This window comes from Neomonachus schauinslandi, chromosome 5 (assembly GCF_002201575.2).
Source record: "Neomonachus schauinslandi chromosome 5, ASM220157v2, whole genome shotgun sequence".
NCBI classification, from domain to species: domain Eukaryota; kingdom Metazoa; phylum Chordata; class Mammalia; order Carnivora; family Phocidae; genus Neomonachus; species Neomonachus schauinslandi.
The window spans coordinates 123,366,306-123,389,379 of record NC_058407.1 but is presented as its reverse complement, the minus strand read 5'-3'; the positions used below and the strand labels follow the sequence as shown (position 1 = coordinate 123,389,379).

The 23,074-nt window shown below is 39.7% G+C and overlaps 1 protein-coding gene across 2 annotated transcripts in view; it reads right to left on the bottom strand.

The window, feature by feature from the left end:
- Positions 1 to 5,946: 5,946 nt before the first annotated feature.
- ITGA8 (integrin subunit alpha 8) overlaps positions 5,947 to 23,074 on the bottom strand; it is a 176,795-nt gene continuing 159,667 nt past the window's right edge. For both annotated transcript variants that reach the window (XM_021696693.2, XM_021696694.2), the window contains 3 exons: positions 17,318 to 17,419; positions 8,899 to 9,021; positions 5,947 to 7,213 (listed from right to left, as the gene is read on the bottom strand). In XM_021696693.2, the coding sequence (XP_021552368.2) occupies positions 7,175 to 7,213; positions 8,899 to 9,021; positions 17,318 to 17,419 (264 nt within the window). In that variant the 3' untranslated portion in view covers positions 5,947 to 7,174. The remainder of the gene's footprint in view (positions 7,214 to 8,898; positions 9,022 to 17,317; positions 17,420 to 23,074) is intronic.

Sequence of the window (23,074 nt, the reverse complement as noted above, 5' to 3'; positions counted from 1 at the left end):
AGCACAGTCGGGCCACTGCTCCTCCAGCAGGGACCCAACAAGCGGCAGATCTGGGGAGACTCCCCTTCCTCCCCCTGGAGGAGCGGCGCGGGAGCGCACCGCAGGGATCTGCTGGGTTTGGAGACTCCACCCGGGGTCGGGTGCCAGAGATAGAAACGCGCGGTCACAGGCCGGGTGAGCACGGAGTGCGACCGGAGACCGGGGAGACAGGAGTGATTGACTGTTTTTCTCTGGGGGTGCACTGAGGAGTGGGGCCCTGAGTTCTCTGCTCCTCCAGGGCGGAGATTGGGAGGCCTAGCCTCAACAATCAGACAACAAAAATAAATAAAAGGCATCCGAATCAGCAAAGAAGTGAAACTCTCACTTTCTGCAGATGATATGATACTTTATGTGGAAAACCCAAAAGACTCCACCCCAAAACTGCTAGAACTCATACAGGAATTCAGTAACGTGGCAAGATATAAAATCAGTGCATAGAAATCAGTGGCATTCCTATACACCAACAACAAGACAGAAGAAAGAGAAATTAAGGAGTCGATCCCATTTACAACTGCACCCAAAACCATAAGATACCTAGGAATAAATCTAACCAAAGAGGCAAAGGATCTGTACTCAGAAAACTATAGAATACTCATGAAAGCAATTGAGGAAGATATAAAGAAATGGAAAAACATGCCATGCTCATGGATTGGAAGAACAAATACTGTGAAGATGTCAATGCTACCTAGAGCAATCTACACATTCAATGCAATCCCCATCAAAATACCATCAACTTTTTTCAAAGAAATGGAACAAATAATCCTAAAACTTGTATGGAACCAGAAAAGACCCTGCATAGCCAGAGGAATGTTGAAAAAGCAAAGCAAAGCTGGCGGCATCACAATTCCGGACTTCCAGCTCTATTACAAAGCTGTCATCATCAAGACAGCATGGTACTGGCACAAAAACAGACACATAGATCAATGGAACAGAATAGAGAGCCCAGAAATGGACCCTCAACTCTATGGTCAACTCATCTTCGACAAAGCAGGAAAGAATGTCCAATGGAAAAATGACAGTCTCCTCAACAAATGGGACAATTGGACAGCCACATGCAGAAGAATGAAACTGGACCATTTCCTTACACCACACACAAAAATAGACTCAAAATGGATGAAAGACCTCAGTGTCAGACAGGAATCCATCAAAATCCTTGAGGATATCACAGGCAGGAACCTCTTCAACCTCAGCTGCAGCAACTCCTTCCTAGAAACATCGCCAAAGGCAAGGGAAGCAAGGGCAAAAATGAACTATTGGGACTTCATCAAGATAAAAAGCTTTTGCTCAGCAAAGGAAACAGTCAACAAAACCAAAAGACAACTGACAGAATGGGAGAAGATATTTGCAAATGACATGTCAGATAAAGGGCTAGTATCCAAAATCTATAAAGACTTATGCGATCTGATCAAGAAATGGGCAGAAGACATGAACAGACATTTCTGGAAAGAAGACATCCAAATGGCCAACAGACACATGAAAAAGTGCTCAACGTCTCTCAGCATCAGGGAAATCCAAATCAAAACTTCAATGAGATACCACCTCACACCAGTCAGAAAGGCTAAAATTAACAAGTCAGGAAACGACAGATGTTGGCAAGGATGCAGAGAAAGGGGAACCCTCCTACACTGTTGGTAGGAACGCAAGCTAGTGCAGCCACTCTGGAAAACAGTTTGGAGGTTCCTCAAAAAGTTGAAAATAGAGCTACCCTACAACCCAGCAATTGCACTACTGGGTATTTACCCCAAAGATAGAAATGTCGTGATCCGAAGGGGCACATGTACCCCAATTTTTATAGAAGTGATGTGCACAATAGCCAAACTATGGAAAGAGCCTAGATGTCCATCAACAGATGAATGGATAAAGAAGATGTATATATATGTATGTATAGATGTATGTGTGTGTATATATATATATATATATATATATACACACACACAATGGAATATTATGCAGCCATCAAAAAAAAAAGAAATCTTGCCATTTGCAATAACGTGGATGGAACTAGAGGGTATTATGCTAAGTGAAATAAGTCAATCAGAGAAAGACAAGTATCATATGATCTCACTGATATGAGGAATTTGAGAAACAAGACAGAGAATTATAGGGGAAGGGAGGGAAGAATGAAACAAGATGAAACCAGAGAGGGAGACAAACCATAAGGGACTCTTCATCTCAGGAAACAAACTGAGGGTTGCTGGAGTGGAGGGGCGTGGGAGAGAGGGGGTGGCTGGGTGATGGACATTGGGGAGGGTATGTGCTATGGTGAGCGCTGTGAATTGTGTAAGACTGATAAATCACAGACCTATACCCCTGAAACAAATAATACGTTATATGTTAATAAAAAAAGAGAAAGTATTGATGCAAATGACTGTCTACATATAAAATGGCTGTGAGTGACAAAGATATTCATGGAATTTGTTGGGAAGATTGAGATTTCACTGCACACATCTACACACAACTACAAAGCCGTTTACTACTATAAAAGGCATGGTACGATGTTTTTTCCCTCACTGTGAACATGTGCAGGCTTTTCCAGTGGGGCTGGCCTGGAACAGATCCTTCTTTGCGTGCTCTGGTGGTCTTGCCCCACTCAGACGAGTTTGTCCTGGGATGGTGCTTTGATGGTCAGCTCCGATATGACCGAATCTCAGATTGCGTTTTCCATTTTTTCATCTGGGAAACACAGGCACCCTTGAACCATCATAAGCCTTTAGATATATTTAGGCTTTGAAGTGTGAGTGACATACAACATGAAGTGAAGGATTCTAATGCTTGCTTTAGGCTATAAAGAAAGCATGGAAATATGGGGTTCTTCTCATTGGGATTCATGATTACTGGCCTGAGAAGTGGCAGGTATTTATTTATTTATTATTTATTTATTTTTATTTATTCATTTAAAAGATTTTATTTACTTATTTGAGAGAGAGAGAGAGTGCATGTGTGAACATAAATGGCGGTGGGGTGGGGGGAGGGAGAAAGGAAGTCTCCCTGCTGAGTAGGGAACCCAATGAGGGGCTTGATCCCAAGACCCTAAGATCATGACCTGAGCTGAAGGCAGATGCTTCACCAACTGAGCCACCCAGGTGCCCCAGAAGTGACAGGTATTTAAATACCTTGTAGGGTATGACCAGTAAATTGCTCTCTATTGAATGATAAATATTAGAACTCAAAATTAAATGTGTACAACAAATAACTGAATTCTAGTGAAATATGAATTAAAGTATTGCTTGAAAGAAATTACCAAAATATTTTAAAATGCCAACAGAATTAGGAAGGAAATAATATATTTAGGTTAATGCAAATTGATCTAGTGCTCGTAAGAAGCAATATGTTTTTAAGAACTACAAAAATCTTCATATGCTTTGACCAAGCAAAGACATGTGAAGTTCATTCATTGAAGTAACCAAAAGAAGCCTCTTGTATGAAAGTGTTCAATTTAACGTTATTGTTAATATAGGAATCTGTGAACAACTATTCCTGATGGGAGGGGGGATGGTTAAACAAAAGATGGTCCACTAATTGAATAGAACTTTGGGTAACTATTATAATAACATTGTATGGACACTAGCAATAGGAGGATGTAAAAATGTGTGACCCTGGGACTTTGTAATGAAAGCAGATTACAAAAGTACATGTTCCCTGTGATTACTATGCACATAGGTATATTTATTCATTTATTCTAGAAGTGTTCTAGAAATGTCTACTGATTATATAGCAGATACTGGTGCTAGGTGCTGGAGACACAAGGTGAAAATGTGTGTTTCCTGCTCTCATTAAGGGTCAGTCCAGCTGAAGATAGTCATGCAAACAAATGGAAAAGTGTAGTTATTCACAAAATGCCACTGGAGTGCAGGAGGAGCCTTCAAGTTGGCTGAAGACACAGGGAAAAGCTTCATAAAGGAGCTAAGATTTTTATATGGACAAAATTTGAAATGCAATGTAGAGAAAAATAATCAGTTGTATAAGGGTGGAGGTATTTGAAGTAACTTAAAATTTTTAAAAAGTCTCTTTATTGAGATTTAATTCACATATTATAAAACTCACCCATTTAAAGTGTACAATTCAATATTTTCTTGGTGTGTTCATGGAGTTCTGCAAACATCACCACAATCTAAGTTTAGAACATTCTCCTCATCCCAAAGAAATGTATTTTCACTCTTTCAAATTTCTTCCAACATTAAATGTTTTTATAATAATAGAAAATCTAAGCATAAAGACAAACTTTTGATCTCTGCCATTGTGGGAAAGTTTTATGTTGCGTGCAAAACAAACCACAAGTACATCATCATGTCTTTATTTTTTCATTTTATTAGTGACAAGGTAAATAGGTATGTGACAATCTTCACAGATATCTACACATGTATTTAAATAAAAGAAGAAAAAGAAAGGAGTTGAGTTGAAAGCGTGGGGTTTCAGTGGCGACTAGTCCATGCTGTTTGTTTACTGAATAAAAACCTCCAAGTGTATGATTTGCCCATTTGATTTGCCCATTTTCCCCACGTCTTCAAAACCAGCTGCACGAATTTTAACAAGGATATCTAAAATATACATAGACTCCAACAGAGGCATGGTACAACATGAATTATGAAAGCATTTGACGATGCTATATGGGAAGCAGATACTCTCAGTGCATTGATAGTGTTCCTCAAGCAGAAGGGATGCTCAGGAACTGATGACTGGTGGGTTCACCTGACCTCAGGTGTCCCCCTTCCTCCATTTGCTTCCACATCTGAGATGGGAGAGGGGCCACGGTGTGCATGATGATCCCCTGTCAAGTGCCTGTAGGTAGCAGTGCCCATCCCTCTAGAGAGGACCACTCTTGGCTACGACTGTGAGGAAGCCCCCAGACCTTGATCCTTCTGGGTCCCAGTCTTGTTCCTGTCATCTCTACTTTCCTCCAGCTGTCTGTGTGACCCGGTTCATGGGGTTCTACATTTATGTAGCCCTAGAAGTTCTGAGTTTCTTCACAAATGTTAGCTTAAAAGGCAATGGGTATGTTTTCTCAGGGACCTTTTATGACCCCAAATCCTGAGGAGCTAATCCCTATTGGCCCAAGTCAGGCACAATGACAAGAGTTAGGGCATTACTTGGGGGCAGAGAAACCTGTCAGGCACTCTTCCAATCATATACAGACAACCACCTTCCTGTAAAACCAATTCTACCTAGATGACTAACATGGAAGACCCGCAGAGGCTGGTGTGGGACCCTCAAACTCTGAGGCACCTGCAGTTCTCACCCACAGTCAGCTATACATACTGGAGCCAGACATCAGTCCTTACACACTTGAAACTGCTACCATGACAGGATTTAATTCACAAGTGGGAAAAATATGAACTGCATCAGAGTATTCTTCCATGTGCCGTGCATTTGGTTTCCAATGAAGCTCTGCAGCTGTAGCCAAATGGCTTGCCTCCAGATCAAGGCATGACAGAAAATTTAGTGTCTGTGAGTTTGGCTCATCTTTCAAATAAAGTGTGATTGTTGACATCGGGAATACAAATTTTCCAACTGCTTTGTAAACTGAAGGATTTTGTCCGCTTGCTCTATTATATGTAATATTCAGCATATTAATTACAAATATAACTAATGCCAGTGTAAACATGCTTTAGATACATAGGTCTGTAAAATATTGCACATAAATATAAAATTTGTTCAGGATTTCTTCATAGTAATTTTTCATTATCATAAAAAGGATACAAAATTGTGCAGATTATATGAATTTGGCTGGTCAGGTTTACTTCAAAAATGATGACATTACACACGGTTATGGATTATTTACAAGAGTCTTAAACATCAACTTTTTGTGATGGTTAAATTTTAGATGACAGGAGAATAGCTTGAATAAAGATTATTTTCCAAACGTATGTACTATAAAGATTAGCAGTAAAAATGAGTAGTAAAGTTAGAATAGACAATGGTAAATAAAATTCTTAGGAATCCCTTTTCTGGGTTCATCTCACATCTGCATAACTTTATATTTCTTTCCCATGTATGCTTAACACATCTTCCCTGTGTATATAAATTTGAGGTACAGTAGAGAAAATAGGTATTTAATCCCAAGCTAAATATTGGCGTTGCTTCTTATAGATATTAAAAATAATGCTCGCCCATATTGTAAAATTCCTTTTTTGTTAATGGACTCTAGAAATTTTACCATTACTTTTAACCACCAGACAGGTTCCAGAGCACCTTGAAATTTGTGTATTTCTAGCTAATTAAGTCAATGGGAAGATTTTTGTTTCTCTAAAAGGAAGTATAAATACATCTTTTTGCAAAGCTAAATTAAGCAGATGTGAGTCCCCGGAAAATGTGAATAAAAGTGATTTCAGGTAGCAGGTGGCATGGTATTAAGTGAAACTGTCTGCTTTTCCTTAACACTGTCTAAATCCTGAAGAAGCTCTGTTAATTTATCTGCACAAGATGGTTATCTTAGAAGGAAATTTAGTGAGTGATTTCAAAAACCAGCTAACCAAATTGTAATGTCCAAATATTCTAGATGACCAGAACATCTGCCTAGAGCCATGGAGAATAAATAAATAAATTTTTATCCTCAGTTACAAGATCATCTTTGTCGTTTCAAAAGTACTTTCACAGTACTAACAACATAATGCTTGTCTCCCTGAGCCATAACTTCATTAGAAACATTTCTTTTCCATAGGGAGGTGTCGAATATTCCATTGGATGCAGTAGCGTTGGAAGGTTCGGTCCTAGTTCACCTTCCGAAGTCGATTGTGATTCAGACAGTTCATCTCTGCAACTTGAGTTGGATTTACCTGGAAAGCAACTTGAGTTCCCGTGCCCATTTCAGAGCGTCTGCCAAAGACAGAACGACTAAAGCAAAAGACGTCTTCCATGATTGCTAATGGTTTCCACGGTGTTGAGGATGGACGTTACGTCACCCAGAAGGATCTCTGGGCTCTGTGGCAGCTTCTCCAAAGTGCAGCACAGATGAAGTGATATTTCTGGGGCCCTTCCATTTCCTAGGTCACTGGCAAGTACAGGGAAACCTTTACTGAACCTTTGTGTTCCTTCTTTTCCTTGAACAGGACCAGTGTTAGTGTGTTTTGAGCTTGGGTTTTTTACTTCTCATGCCTCCGTGGCTTTCTCATCTGTCAATTGCTCCCTGTCATTCATATCATCTTGGGGGGGGTCTCGCTCTGTCAAAGAATCCACACTATGAACAAGAGAAAAGAGGGCTATAAAATCAAGTTGTTCTGGGAACTGGGTGAAACTCCTCATTCTAAGGATTTTCACTTTCTGTGTTTTCTAAGGAAATCGGAGCTCTGTGGATATTATCTGTCGGATTCTCCAAATTAGGAGGGGAAAGCGGAGTCTTCTCTACCTTCAGAGAGGAATTCGTTGCATAGGGCAGAGGGTTTGGGTCCTTCCTCCTGCCATGTCGTGGTAGTGGGGGAATGTCCCTGTTTTGTATAATCCACTTACGGACCTGGCATTTTTTCCCCTGAGATTATAGCCACAAGGCCCAAAGACTTCCTCTCTGCTTTTCTGCATGCTTTCTGGAGCAGCAGAAGTACCAGCTGCTGAAGTGTACTGTAGGCTACCTCGCGATGGAATTTAGGAAAAAGAGAGGAGATGCTTGCATATCGCTCTTACTTGTGGAGCACATAGCATATAGAGGAAAAGTAGATTGGCCATTTCTTTCAATCCCAGGATATTTTCGTGATTTTCCAAAGACCAACCAGCAACTTGAGGAAGAAGTGATTCTAGAATCTTCATCCTCCTGAATTTCCATTAGTATTTGGTCTGGAAACCTGGAACCTTAATTCTTATTGATTGTTTCTTACACTGGAAGCCAAATTCACTGGGTTTCGTTGATAACTATTGAGTTGTCTTTTATTTTTTTTGCAGGACTAGTACCATATTCTGTCAATTGCCATATGTTGTTGTACCATTTATGGAAACAAAGATAGTATAAATAACAGAATAATATAAGAGTCTATTTCTAAAGGTAAACTATGCAGTAGCCTCTGTAGACTCAGGAAGGCACAAAACAGCTTATGATCATTATCATAAGGAAAGATATATTTAACTCACATGGCAAGGTTTTCTCAGTTTGTTAAGCAAGCCACATATTGTTTTAAAATAAAAATACACTATGATTTTGGGGAACCACAACAATACTGGTTAACTAAGATGTGACTGGATTGATTACTCTTATAGTCATGTAACTGTGACACTGTTCCTATTTTGGAGTGGAAAGCTCTGTGAAACTTGGCAGTCGTGTTGGTTTTGGGGCTAGAAATTAATGCCTATTGTAGATTTTTACAATAAACTTCAGTAAAACACATTAAATCTTCCTAATGGAGATGGACTAATTGGCAAGATAAAAAAAAACAAGTTCAAGAATATAACATGCACGATCTATTTGGCCCGATAGTCCAAGTATCAGTTAATTACTATATTAATTGCACCTGCGTAGTGCTTGCAACGAAACATCTCAGAGGATTGCTGATAGGATCATGTCAGTAAAAAGCTTGAGATCTTGACTAATTACACAAGAAAAAGAAGGCTTCATAAAAAGATTTTTCACTCCAAGCATATTGGGAAGAAGATCACAGGTCTCAGCTAAGAAAGTCTAATTCTTTCTGTATTTATTTACAAGAAATCTCAAGATAAAAGCAGCATTAAACACTCTTGGTCTTCTTAAATGTCAGCTATGTAGGCATAGTACGGTTGCCAAAACAAACATGATACAATTTTCCTGTTATGCTTTTTGGACTGTTAAAAATCCCCAAATCATGCCTCTGGCATTGTCTTTTTTAAATCTCTAGGTGTATCCTTGTAAATCCCCTCAGTGGCCTCTCTACTCAACAAGAAAAATAAAAGAAATAAACTTACCTTCCATAAAGCTAACGTTAAGATGGCCAGAACCAATAATCCAAGAAGGATTGCTAGTATTATTACCCATAATGGGATTGAGAAGGAAACATTTGGGGTTGTCCAAATAACTGATGTCTTAATCTGAAATGGAAAATAAAGCAAATGAGCTCAAATTTGAAAACTATTGGGTGAAATAAAGCAGTAATTACCAATACAACACGGGGGTTGGGGGTTAGTTCTGCAAAGATCCATACAATAATTGAAATCATCCCAGGGGAGATTTGAATGTCTACAGCACTCAGACAGCGAATCTTTTTTTTTTTTTAAAGGTTTTTTTATTTATTCATTCGAGACACAGAGATACAGAGAGAGAGAGAGAGAATATGAGCAGGGGGAGAAGCAGAGGGAGAGGAAGAAGCAGGCCCCCCGCTGAGCAGGAAGCCCGATGTAGGGCTTGATCCCAGCACCCTGGGATCCTGACCTGAGCCGAAGGCAGACGCTTAACTGACTGAGCCACCCAGGCGCCCCTCAGACAACGAATCTTAAAAACCAGCACATTCTTAGGTCCCCCAGGTTGGATGGAAGATCTAATTACAGACACCTGGTGTGTGTTTGGCTTCGAACAGCCCAGAAACCCTGGCATGGAACTGAGGTGGACCAAGACTGAGAAACAACAAGGTGGAAACGAGTGACTTTAAATCGGGCTGGACCTTTTATGGCAGTAATGACTAAAAGTAGACCCTCTGGAAGGCCAAGTCTGTCCACACACAGAACTCCACAGAACTGAGCTAACCTCATTGAGAGGTGAGTTGAACTGGATCAGACTCTTGAATCAGACTCTTGAATGTGCAAAAGATTAGAAAAATCACCTAATCACCTATATTAATTGCACCTGCGTAGTGCTTGCAACGAAACATCTCAGAGGATTGCTGATAGGATCATGTCAGTAAAAAGCTTGAGATCTTGACTAATTACACAAGAAAAAGAAGGCTTCATAAAAAGATTTTTTACTCCAAGCATATTGGGAAGAAGATCACAGGTGTCAGCTAAGAAAGTCTAACTCTGGCGAAGGTTGGTGGCTCTGGAATGTTTCCTGACTGGATACATATGGGTGTTTTCATAGCCTGCACCCAAGTATGGGACCCTGACCATGCTCAGCTCTTTCCTCTGCCTTCTTAACTACATCGGAGCATCCTGCCTCTGCGCTTCTCAGCCTGTCTGGCTTTTCACTGCTCCTTCATCTTGGTCCATTTTCTCTATTCGGCAGACATCCTGATGGCTTAATTCACTCAATTCTCCAGCCCCAGATATCATTTACAACCAGACTAAACGAAGGCATCACCAGTAGTGACTTGATCCCTGCTCTCAGTGAGAAAGAGGCTGGCCTTCACCTGCTCACCGTTATACCTTCCTCCTTTGCCTGCTGACTCCCTTTGCCCAGCAGTCCCTATTTCATCCAACACATCAGCAGGAAGTGCAGCATTCCATGACCATGCTGGGATTAGCCTCACCCTGCTTGCTGCCGTCTAAGGACAGGGCACGTGGTGCATGAAGCAATACACCGCAAGGACTCAAAGCAGTCACGATGCCACTGGATTCTGCAGCCTGCATAACTTATTCTACAGTGATCCTCTGCATGTATATGGCTGCGTGAGCAAGCCAGGGACTGATGACTTCTGAATCACCTCTCTATATACCTTTCCCTTGGTGAATTACATCTAGTAACACCTATGAAGTCAGTGCTCAATCCTCACCGTAAGGTGCTCCGAGGGAAGACATGAAGTGGTCTTTCAAAATGATCCTAATATTACTGGAAGCAGATGCCTACAGTTTCGATAATGAGAATTTCAGAAGTTTGGAACCACAAGGGATAGTAGTGATCATGTACTCACCGGCCAGTTACAATGACCCAGGAGAGAGAAAATCTGGAGCCGTGGAAAATTCTGAGGTTTCTTTTCTTTCTTTCTTTTTTTTTGATTTTATTTATTTATTTGACAGAGAGAGAGAACACATGCACAAGCAGGGGGAGCGGCAGGCAGAGGGAGAAGCCAACACCCTGCTGAGGACCCTGGGATCATGACCTGAGCCAAAGGCAGATGCTTACCCGACTGAGCTGCCCAGGTGCCCCAATTCTGAGGTTTCTGATAACTGTTTCCTCTCCCTGAGCTCTAAGTGCACTGAGGAAACAACATAGTTTCAGGCTATGTTTAGTTCATGTGTTAGAGATCGCCAAAATTTACTAATAGGTAATTTACAGTAACACAAGCAACCATGCTTCTTCATCTTCCCTGTCTTGATTTACCTAATTAATATCTTAAATTGCCTCCCAATTTAGCTAAAGGAGTTGAAAGAAGGGCCAGAGGGCCACAGAATGTTCTGTTCAAATTGTTAGGTTAGTAAAAAGCAATGGGATGGGAGAAAACCTACCAGTGACTTTGCGGGGTTCCTTTGCCTCTTTGGCTACTATAGGTTTCGAGGTTATTATCTAAAAAACTGGTCATTCTGTAGAAACAGGTAGGGGAGGTCACTTACAAAGAGTTAATAATGATATGTGAAGGCTTTTTTTTTGCAGCAATGATGGAAAATATGAATAAAATACTAAATTGAACAGGATATGCTTATTAGGGTCTTCTGAAGCAGAAAACAGCTTTCTAGGTATAATTACAAAATCTACTGGCTTTTCATTTGCAATCACTTCCAAAGATCTTGACAGCAGTGTCTTAAAAATGTCTGAGAGTAGATGATCCCCACTGTCCTTTTCAGTTCCAAAATTCTGAAATTCTCATCACCCAAATGGTCATCAGTCTGCTCCCAGTAACATTATGCTCACTTAAAAAATACCACGCTAGGGGCGCCTGGGTGGCTCAGTCGTTAAGCGTCTGCCTTCTGCTCAGGTCACGATCCCAGGGTCCTGGGATCGAGCCCTGCATCGGGCTCCCTGCTCTGCAGGAAGCCTGCTTCTCCCTCTCCCACTCCCCTTGCTTGTGTTCCCTCTCTCGCTATCTCTCTCTCTGTCAAATAAATAAATAAAATCTTTAAAAAAAAATAAAAAAAAAAATACCACGCTATTCCCTTTCTCTGAGTATTTTAAAAGTTAAGATTATACATGTCTTGTACATTTCCTGTAAGTCATCATATGTAATTAACCAGGAGGAAAGGACAAAGAATTTTAAAAGAAAGCAAACTGGAAAACTTTCCCCCTGCGCCTGTATTCTGCTTTTCTTGTCTTTTGCCTTTAGGACATCCATGTGGCACTGAGGCTGCCCAATCTTCTCAATCTAAAATGTGAGCAGTTGCAAAGACGTTCCTTGGCCCCTGGTGTTTTCCTAAACTTACCTAGGCTTTGCACCGCATAGTTAAGAAGTCACTACACTGAGGACAGTGGAAATACAGAAAATCAACAACAGTGCCCCGGAGCATTTCTCCAGATTGCCAGTGCGGGGGAGCTAATTGGTTGTTGCTGGAAAGGGGTGGATGAAGAGTCAAGGGTGACACATCATTGGAAGAGTCGTACGTGTCTTGGAAAGGGAGGTCTTTCTGAGGACACATTGATCAGGGAGTCATGTGACATATTCATGTGTATAAATGGCAATGCGGCATTTCATTCATGGGTGGAAACAGGTAAAGCCCAGTTTTCCTAAAAGTCAGTGCTCTGTATAAATTAGAAACTTGAACTACAGAGGCAAGCTTGCTAGGGAAAGACTAAATTGATCACTTTTATAAGACCAAAGCTTATTTAAATTTGTATTAGTGCTGTGGAAATTACAGAATGGTTTTGGGAAAACTTGCCAAGAAATAAAATGTTGGAAAATACTAGAACTTTGTTAGTATTTATGTTTGTCTTGCAGCTCATTTTGATAAGCCCCCAAGAAACTTAGTTATCCATTGGATAACTAGTAGTAAGAAAAATTGGTCTTAATTTTCAGTTTATCATGACTAAGCACTATTTTTTGTAATAATTTTTCATTCATTTCAAATAAGATTTATTAAATACCCCATGTTCTCTGAAGCTCTGCAGGTATTATCATCAGCTCCAAGCTGGAACATTCTGTAACCCTGCTCTAGATCTGTGCTGTCCAATAGAAATAAAATGTAAGCCACATGTGTAATTAAAGAATTTTCAGTATCCACATTAAAAAAAGAGGAAAAAGATGAGATTAATTTTAATAATTTATTTAAGCCTAAATATCAAAACTATTATCATTTCAACATGCAGTTGATATAAAAATATACATATGACATTTTAAACTCTGTCTTTTTTTTAAAAGAAGTCTCTAAAATTCAGTGTGTATTTTATATTTGCAGCACATTAACAACAAACTAGATTTTCAAAGGTTAAAGTGAAATGTAGTCTCAGAGAAAAAACACAGCTGCATTTAATGGACAAACACCTTATACAGCAACAGTTTTTAGGTTTACATTTAAATGAGTTAAAGTAAAACTACTAGTTCATTCTCACAGTGGCCCCCTCTCAGGTGGCTGATGGCCACCATACTGGACTGCACAGCTCTAGAACATTTTGTATGATCTCACACAATGGTGTGATTTACCCATTTACTTAAGTCCCTCCTTATAAGATTCATTCATCAACAAGGTGGTCCCAAGGCAGAAGGCAGGGTATATTGAGAACTAAAGGTTTCCTTTAAGAATATGGACAAGAGATTACATATTTCACCTGCTTTAAGAAAGAAGGGTAATGGTGACTAACTGAAGTAAGTACTGAAAATTTAGGGAGAAAAACTCAAGTGTGTGCCAACTAATCAACAAACTGTTTCAGTTTATCTTCATGTATCAAGAACCTACAGCTATTTAAAGAACTACATAACATTTTAACAATTCCTTTATTATAATTATCTGCAATTTTAGGACTTGAGATCCATAAATTACAAGTGGTTTAGACTTTCTTAAAGTGATGCTAAGTAGGGAACATTTAATCTTACCTTCATCAAGTCATAAATCTTGTTGCTCTTTATTATGGTTGAAAGATCATAAATAAATTTTTAATATGCCTACATTTTATCATTGACATTTATGATATGTTTTTGTATATTTTGACAAAATACCAAGGTAGAAGGAAAAAGCTCCCTTGTATTTGCAACTGTAATTAATGTTGACATCTGTATTTATGTATCACAAAATCTTGTGTAAACATACTTCATAGGGGTCACAGGATGTTTTAAATGAATACCAAGATACCCTACCTACAGTGCCATTTAGAACAAAATGATATCATAAAGTGGACCAGCTGGACACACATTTTAACAACATTTAAATAACCCCTATGAGATAAGCAGTTTGAACTCCAAACAATTGTTTGATATAATAATTCCATTTTAAGGCTTTGAAGTTGTGCTAACAAATGAAATGGAGTCACAGTTTTTGTATGGAGGTTTTCAATAAGGATTCTCATGAACTCTTTTACAATAACTACTGTTGGAGTTATACTAGACAATAATATTCCCTCCTGGGTGTCAATTATGGAATTCAGCTTTAGTGGCATGACATACAAATGCCAACGTTTCTTGCTAGGCAAAGAAAATGGTCAAGTAACCGAATCCTGTTTTTCTGCTGCACTGTAATGATTGAACATTCAATCATAGCCCTTTGCATCCCAGGCCACCTTTCCCTCACCTGTGAACACGGCAAGGGTCACGTTTCATGAGTTCATTTGTTACAAACACAGACATGCTACAGGTAGCAGATAGGAGGCACTCTTTTCTTCTGTGTGTGAAGCTCACATGGGGTTCTAGAAATGGTTGAAATCATGGCCACGTTGACAAGGGAATACAAACTCACTAATCATCCCACACAAGGGCCTAGGAAAACAAGTCTCATTACAAAAGAAGTATCTGAGAGGGTTTCCCCATTGGCAGAGTATGGATTGGAGCTCTTATGATTCTCAACCTACTCCAACTGATTGAGCCCCTTAAAGCAATTCCCTTCTGCTGCATTCTTTTCCAGATGAGAATGACCTTTGAGAAGAACTCACTATAAAAACAAAACAAAACACATCAGCTAGCTCAAAGCACAGTCCTCTCAAATCAAGCCACAGGAAAATCGTTTCCCTGTAGTGCAGGGCAAACTTTCTACCGACCCGATCTCCGCTCGGTCAGGTATTAGGAGACCCAAGGGCACCTTCATTCCTAAATGTTTTTCCAATAACCTTTCCATAAATGATGTGGTAAATCATCCACCTCAGATAATAAGGCTTTTAAAAAATGCAGTGACAAGGGTGGTGGGGATGGGGAAGCACACGTAACCGATAGTTTTGTGGGTCTATCGAGATGAGTTGAGAACAGCAGGCTATCACCTGGGGCCAGTACAGAAAACCCAACGCTGTTGACAGGATTGACTGTAACATATGTTTCTGGTATGGAACACATGCTCAGAGAAAACAAAGGGACCCAGATTTATCTCCCTTAGAGAGACAAGCCTTTGAACCTCTTTGGATGAACATTCTGTATTAAAACCCAAAGCCTCTGTCTTCTAGGTTGAACGTAAATCCAACTACAGCAGACATCTTGTGAGGGAAAGAAAGTCAAGCTAAATGAAATAAGATGTGGCCGTCCTTACTTTAACATGCCACCAAAGCTTACAAAAATATTTTGACATTTCCAAGTTGGGCTTCCTTGACTTAGCCAGGGAGGGTGAGACATTTGGGGAGGTTTACTATTACTGAGGCTTGAAGTGTACCTTGTTCCAGGTGTAATGCAGGCCTTCAGAGACATCACTTTATTAACCTTCTCAACAATGCTTTCAGGTGAATATAACAGCCTCAGGGAGGTACGGTGATTTCCTGAATGTTTTCTAATTAGAGTGGGTGGAGCCAGGGTGAGGCCCAGGAGAATGTGTGTGTGTTTAATAATATAATCCCATTTTTTTATTTTTTAAATTTAATTTTTAAAAATTTTAATTAATTAACCCATATACTGCATTATAAGTTTCAGAGGTAGAGTTTAGTGATCCGTCAGATGCATATAACACCCAGTGCTCATTCCATCAAGTGCTCTCCTTCATGCCCATCAACCAGTTACCCCATCCCCCACCCCCTTCTCTTCCAGCAACCCTCAGTTTGTTTCTGAAACACATTTGAAATGTGAGTCTTGCCCTGTGTTGCCTGACCCCGTGCTAGAGTTTCCTAGTGCTTTTATTTTTTTTTTAAGTATGTTCCACACCCAGCGTGGAGCCCAACGCTGTGCTTAAACTCGCAACCCTGAGATTAAGACCTGAACTAAGATGAAGCGTCCGACGCTTAACCAACTGAGCCACCCAGGCGCCCCCCTCGGTGCTTTTAAAGCACAGTGCCAGGGCCCCAGCCCAGCCCTCCTCAATCCCGATATTTGGGGTGAGGTCTTAGCATGTATGTATCTTTAAAGTTGCACGAGTGATGATGCTTTGCATACTCAGGGTTGAAAATCACTAATCAATGGATTCATCCAATTTAAATTACTAAAAGTACATCAGGCTAGAAAGATTAAATTTTATAATTACATTTTAAGACCTACACCGATAAGACGTCATGATAGTATCAACTTACATACCATCCAAAGCAGTGCCTCTCAAATTGTACTGTGTACACGAGGCCCTCATGATTGTGATAAAATGCAGATCCTGACTCAGCAGGTCTGGAGTGAGGCTTCTTTCTGAATTTCTGACAATTTCCTAGGTGATGCAGATGGTGCTGTCTGCAAGCTGCACCACGAGTAACAAAGACCTGGGGACCAGGGTTCAAGTGGGGGTTGTATCTATGGAATGACCCAGAGACAAAGATTTAAATCTTAATATTTTTTCCCAGAGCTCTGGCTGTGATCACCTTCATGGTAAACTCAGGGTCTGGGTGACCGTGTCCCCGTGTCCCCGTGTCCCGGTCTGCTCTCCACCGCCTTGCCAAGCTGTGGAGGACTCCAGCAGTTGTGTTGTGACTGATAGACCCCCGTCAGTAATGTTTAGTAGCCTCAATTTTAAAATAACATTTCATTCAAATGAAGATCATAGTGTGCTTTTTTTCCAGGTGAAAATTACAGTTCTTTGCATAGAAAGGATATGACTAAGTTCATCCAGCTGTCCCTAAGGAAGAGTTTCCCCCCAACATCCCCACCTCACTTACCATGCTGTCTTTAAAATTAAACAATTAGGAGGATTGCATTATAGTGATCATTGCTATCTGGACTTCTTCCAAACAAAATGGCTTGATGAAAAAGTTGTTTTAGTCCTGCACTGATTTTTTTTTTGAGTAGAAATTGACACTGAAAGTTTAAAAATTTGATCAAGCAGCACTAAGAAATTTCCAGACTGAGATAAGAGAAGAATGATCCAGAGAAGAAACTTTCCTCAAGTTAATGTAATAAGCACTTAAATGTAGCACAAGCTGAACAGTGATTTAAAAAATAATTATTTCAACAAAATTATTGTGGCTCTATATTTTTCAGATACTCACTGCTATGCTTCCTTCTGGGAGTTTTGCTGGCTGATCTTTATAAGGCATCTTCTTAACTTTGAAGGACACCAGGGATGCAAGAGAATAGGGATCATTTTTTCTCTGAAATTAAAAATATTTATTTAAATATATTCCATGCAAATATTTAAAAAGTTATACAGGCAGCCATCCAATTGTTTTCCAAAGCAAAATTTCATTTTTCCTTCTTTTTTCATTTTCTCTTCAAAAAAATTTTCCCCATGCAATCATCCATCATACATCCAGACATCCTTTGAGACATCCATTCCACTGTCCATCCAACTGCCCATCCAGTCATTCATCCTTTTCTTAGTTCTAAAAAGAATTTGTTGTATTAATAAAAGACTTGGTACAATGACATTAGAATAAAAACAGAAAATCAGAGTCCTAAAGAGGATCAAGCACAAAGATTAATATAGTTGCTGCTAGTGAAGAACAAAGGGGAGATATAGTGGGTTATAAAATTCTTATTATCTGATAGAGGGAAATATTTTAGGAGAGAGACTGATACTAAGTTATAAAGAAATTTATCACATTTCATTTGATACAGAAGATCCAGAGAAGGCTCTCTTAGTCTCAGCACTGTTAGGATTTTGGGGTTGGATGGGGTACTGTCCTGAGCATTGTAGGATATGTAGCTCTCTCTGACCTCTACCCACTAGATGTCAGGCCAGTAACACCTCTATCCCAATTGTGACAACCAAAAATGTCTTTAATTATTGTCAATGTCCCTCGAGGAGCAAAATCCCCTTGGTTAAGAACCACTGATTTAGGGGTGCCTGGGTGGCTCAGTCGGTTGGGCGTCTGCCTTTGGCTCAGGTCATGATCCCAGCGTCCTGGGATAGGGCCCCTCATTGGGCTCCCTGCTCGGTGGGGAGCCTGCTTCTCCCTCTCCCTCTGCCTGCCTGTCTGCCTGCCTACTTGTGATCTCTCTCTCTGTCAAATAAATAAATAAAATCTTAAAAAAAAAAACAAACCACTGACTTAAAGCCATAGAATTTTTGATAAAACTTTTCAGCAAAATTTTTTTTTTTTGTTTAATTGGTTCTCATATTAACTGTTGATTAAAGTCAAAGGAAAATATTTAAGACTAAGTCAAGGAGCATAAATTTTGAGAACGTAAATTTCTGTGGTTCCCCACCATTTAACTTGAGACAGTGATTAGAGCTATCCAGTCTTAGGCTAGAGCTGGTTCATAATGGCTCTTGAGAGCAGACTGTTAAAATTTCAGGAATTTTGAGTATCAGTTGTTAAACAGAGCCATTATTAAAACTTCTATCTATGTAACTTTCAGAAAATTGTATTTTTTAGAAGGTCATACACACTCCAAACTCAGTATTTATTAACTATTTTATTGTATTTTGCTAGTACCTATGCTCTGGATATTATTTAAGTCTGTTGTATCTGGAAGGGGATGTGCCTCTCTTCCCAACTCCAGATTTGGTGACGTTATGCTGGCAGCTTGAAATCGGCCACGGTGGGAATATTTACACCATGGAAATCAACAAATGCTGCACATTGGAGCTTCCCCCACTACTCCCACAGAGCAGTTTATTAAACATTCACCAGTACTTCACCATTTATAATTCAATGTTGGGTTTCTTGAAGCCAATCCATCAAGTTGGATTGTAATAATTTTGTTTACATTTTTTTACGAAGGTCTTTTTTTTTTTCTTCCTGTGACTGAATGTTTTTCTCTTTTCAATAAATCCCATTTCCTCTAGATGATAAGGACAGGCAAGAGTATGCAACATTTTTAAATACTTAAAGTCACTGTATCTTTGACTTTTTCTCTCTTTCTATGCCAACATTCCAGGATAAGTAACTTTATTCATTTGGAAAAATTATTTTTTGGTTGTTATTCTTCTGATGTTCTCTTGTCTCCTGGCTTTTCCATTTTAACTGAAAGTTGGATTTGTTTGTTTGTGTGTATGAGAAGTGTTTTTTAAAACGTGGAAAAACTTTGCTCATAAAATCTGGCATGTACTTGGTGATTTAAATCTATTTTCTTTAGCACCCTGGCTGGTAGGCACAGAAGGAACATGACTATATTCTGGTCATGAGATTCTGCGTAAGGATCACAATTACATACTCATGTGTGTCCATGCTCCCCAAACTCCAGTGAACAAGTTTTCTCTAGTCTCCAAGTTCAATTAAAAAAATTGATAGAAAATAATTTTCTTGCTCTCGAAGTCGTATCTTTGAGGAACAAATCAATAGAGACCTCCATCTCTGTCTCAACTCTAGATGGGAAGTTTTGTCCTGCCTGATTCTTCATTTATGAATATGGAAGTTTCTTAATGAATAAAAGGTGGGATTTGAACTCTAGAATATAGAACAGGGAGAAACATGTTTGTCTGAGGGGATTTCCATTCACCTCCTTCCTTTACCCCCTCTGCTCTTGGCCACAGTTTGATTTTTCCTCATGTTTTACTTTATCCCCAGTCCTTAGTATCCTTTCCAGTGGTTCACAGCCCCGTGGGCTTTGCTGAGCTTCAGAAACACCTGGGATCAGGCTCAGGGATTCTAATTCAGAAAGATGAGGATGAAACTATATTTGTCCTACATTGTTTGCAATTTTGACATTGTTTTTTAACTTATTGTTTGTCTCTATTACTTTTCTCCTCAACAAGATTATATAGAAATGGAGGGTGTAAACCATGGGATATAATGTTTATATCTTCCACAGCACCTCGAACAGCTTCAACCCTGGCTGACTGACCACGTAAATGGACAGTGAATGAACCCTTCGACCTCACATAACACCCATTTTATAGCACCTTATAGAAGGTTTAGTTCTTTCAATGGTTGAATTGGACCCCATCCACTATCAACTAGATTAGAAAGTTCAAGAAGTTCTAAGAAAGGTAGTGACATAAAATGGGGGCTGTGGTTCATGAAAACGGGCTGTTGACCTGTCCCTCCACTATTTGATTCAGTGACGTAAACTGACACAGTTTGGGGCCTGAACAAATTAAGGTGGTAGGCAAATAGCCTGCAAACAATACAACTCATAGACAGATCTACTCCTTATTTTAAATTATTCTCCAAACCCAAGATTCTTCCATCCTTTTCAGTAGGAAAATGCATTTATTTTTTCATTTTTCTAAGATGCTCTGGAGCTCCAAGGAATGGGGATATGTAAGCAATTAGACTATGATCAGCTGGGGTGGCACCAAAGATGCGCTAGTCTTGTGACTGCAGGTCAAAAGCATGGCACAAGTAAGTATTTAATTCATGAACAACAATTATAAGCAGAGTCATATTATTGATTCTACGTTCAAAGTTGAATGCTTTTAGCCATGGTCTTCACATAACAACTACATTATTCTTAGGTTTAAAAGAAATCTCTTCCATATAGCAATATACTCAACTAATAGCAATCACTGCTACATTGCAGGCAATTTAAGACTGAAAAAGCAGCTGGAGTTAATATCCCTTGACAATACCTGGGACCTTCGACCTGCCCCAGCTAGCTATTAATCCTCAGAAAATGCCCTGTTCCTCTCTCATTTCTGTGTCATTTCGACCGTGGTTTGCAGCTCACTAGCTGTCATGCACTTTTGCACAATGATTTGCTCACGGTCTTGGTACTAATACAAGTCCTCTAGTCGGTAACAAATGGAGAGTGAGGCTTTTGAATTGGTTAAATACATGGTGTGGCTGGTAACGTCATGAGCCCTTCCACTCCTACCTTCCCATGGCTCACTTCCTTCTCAAGAATTCTTTTTGACCACATAGCCCATGTTTAAGTACTCAACATTTGCCAGAAACAAAGCCTTGTGAGCTGATAAAACCTAAGCGATTACTGGTGAAATCTTACCCTGGGAAGGATTGTTTCAAGCAACAATCACAGGACAGGTTATCATTTAGGACTATTCTAAATAAAATCTTTTTCTGACCGGTTTGCATGTTCACCAAGTGGACAGAAACAAACATAATGCAGCAAATCATGTCATGCAAGAATTGTAAACTTTCTAGTTCAGATTAGGAAAGCAGAGAATGTTTACCTCCTTCTGGATTGCATGACAAAACCATTAAAGACCTCCAGTATGTAGTATATTCTTAGAGAGAGTAGGAGAGGCAGGGAGAGAGCAAGGGAGAGAGACTGCAATAAGGAAGGCACTCCTCTTCAGCACTCAGATTACAAGACAGGGAAGAAGCAGAAACTGGGTGTGCGGAAATGTGGGCTATGGCTGTGGGTAAATGCTGGTGACTTGAGCCACTCTCTCTGGTCTTGGTTTTGGCTCAGGTCATGCTCTCAGGGTCCTGGGATCATCGAGCCCCATATCGGGCTCTGCGCTCAGCGGGGAGTCTGCTTGAGATTCTCTCTCTCCCTCTGCCCCTCTCCCTGCTCTCTCTCTCTCTCTCTGTCAAATTAACAAGTTAATAAGTTAACAATCTTTAAAAAAATTAAATAATCATGTTTCCCTTGACTGTGGTGTCGTAATGATTTTAGTCCTGTTTCACCAAAAAGTTATTCTCCCTTATTTCAGTAGGATGTGATACCCAAAGTAATAGAAGGAATGTATGGTTATCATTGAAGACTGTATGGGCTTGGGAATTCAGTGAGACTCCTCTCCTCAACTCCTCAACTCTGAGATAAGAAGTAACAACCCCAAAATAGAGTGACCATGAACAAAACGATGGAAAGGAAGCGATACCTGAAGAGGAGCCTGGTACATAGTTGGCACTCCATGGGTATTTGTTTAGTGAATGAATAAATAATGATTTAACTAAAAAAAAATTTAAAAATCAAATAAATTGTGTACTGCACTTCTCCCTGGTTCAGGCATTTAAAACTGGGGGTGATTTTGCCCCCAGGGGACATTGGCAATGTCTGGAGACAGTTTTGATGGTCACAACTGGGGAATGGGTTGCATCTAGTGGGGGGGGGGCAGGGATGCTGCTAAGCATCCTATAATGCACTTCCTATAAAGCATTCTATAATCCTATAACGATTGTTCCCCACAACAAAGAATGATCTGATCTGAAAGAGTATGCTGAGATTAAGAAACCCTGCCTTAGTTAAAAAATAAAAAAGCTTCACCACTATTTCATAAATACCTTTAACTTTCCTTCTATTTATTTTAGAAACAAAATTAAATAGGATTTGCGAGACTACAGAAGTATTTTGAATCCCGGAAAACATGAAAATCCAGAGCTATGAAATTCTGTATTTATTAGTTAGACTCAAAAGGACTTTACCATTGGATTTTCTATGGTGCAATGAGCCAGATGAATTTTTTAATAGTTAAAATGTGAGCAAGAATGCATAGATTTGGTAGGGTTTTTAATTTATCTTATTTTCCCCTCTCTAAATCCTTTCTAAACAAGGTCACAACATAGTAGTATCATTTGAATAAATAGCTCTTTCCAAATGGAAAAAATTAATTTGTTCAGTATAAAAGAGATCTTAGAACTTTAAAATGCATGCAGTCCACGGAATTATCTGTGGCAGGGTGGGATGCCACAGATTAGATACACGGAAGCAGCCAAGAACCTCTTAATCACACATATGTAGAACATCACTGAGATGCATCCTGGCTGGGGCCCGGGCTGTGGGAATCTCCCCTTTCCCTTCTTCATTGATTTCTATTTTGACCCTTTGGGGCATATGGCTTACACTGTCTCTTATATGTGCCATCATTCCACTGACTAATATTTACTGAAAACTACTATGTGCTGGGCACTGGGTAGAAAGTGGTGAGCTAAATAGATTTATTCGAAGCTAAGTTA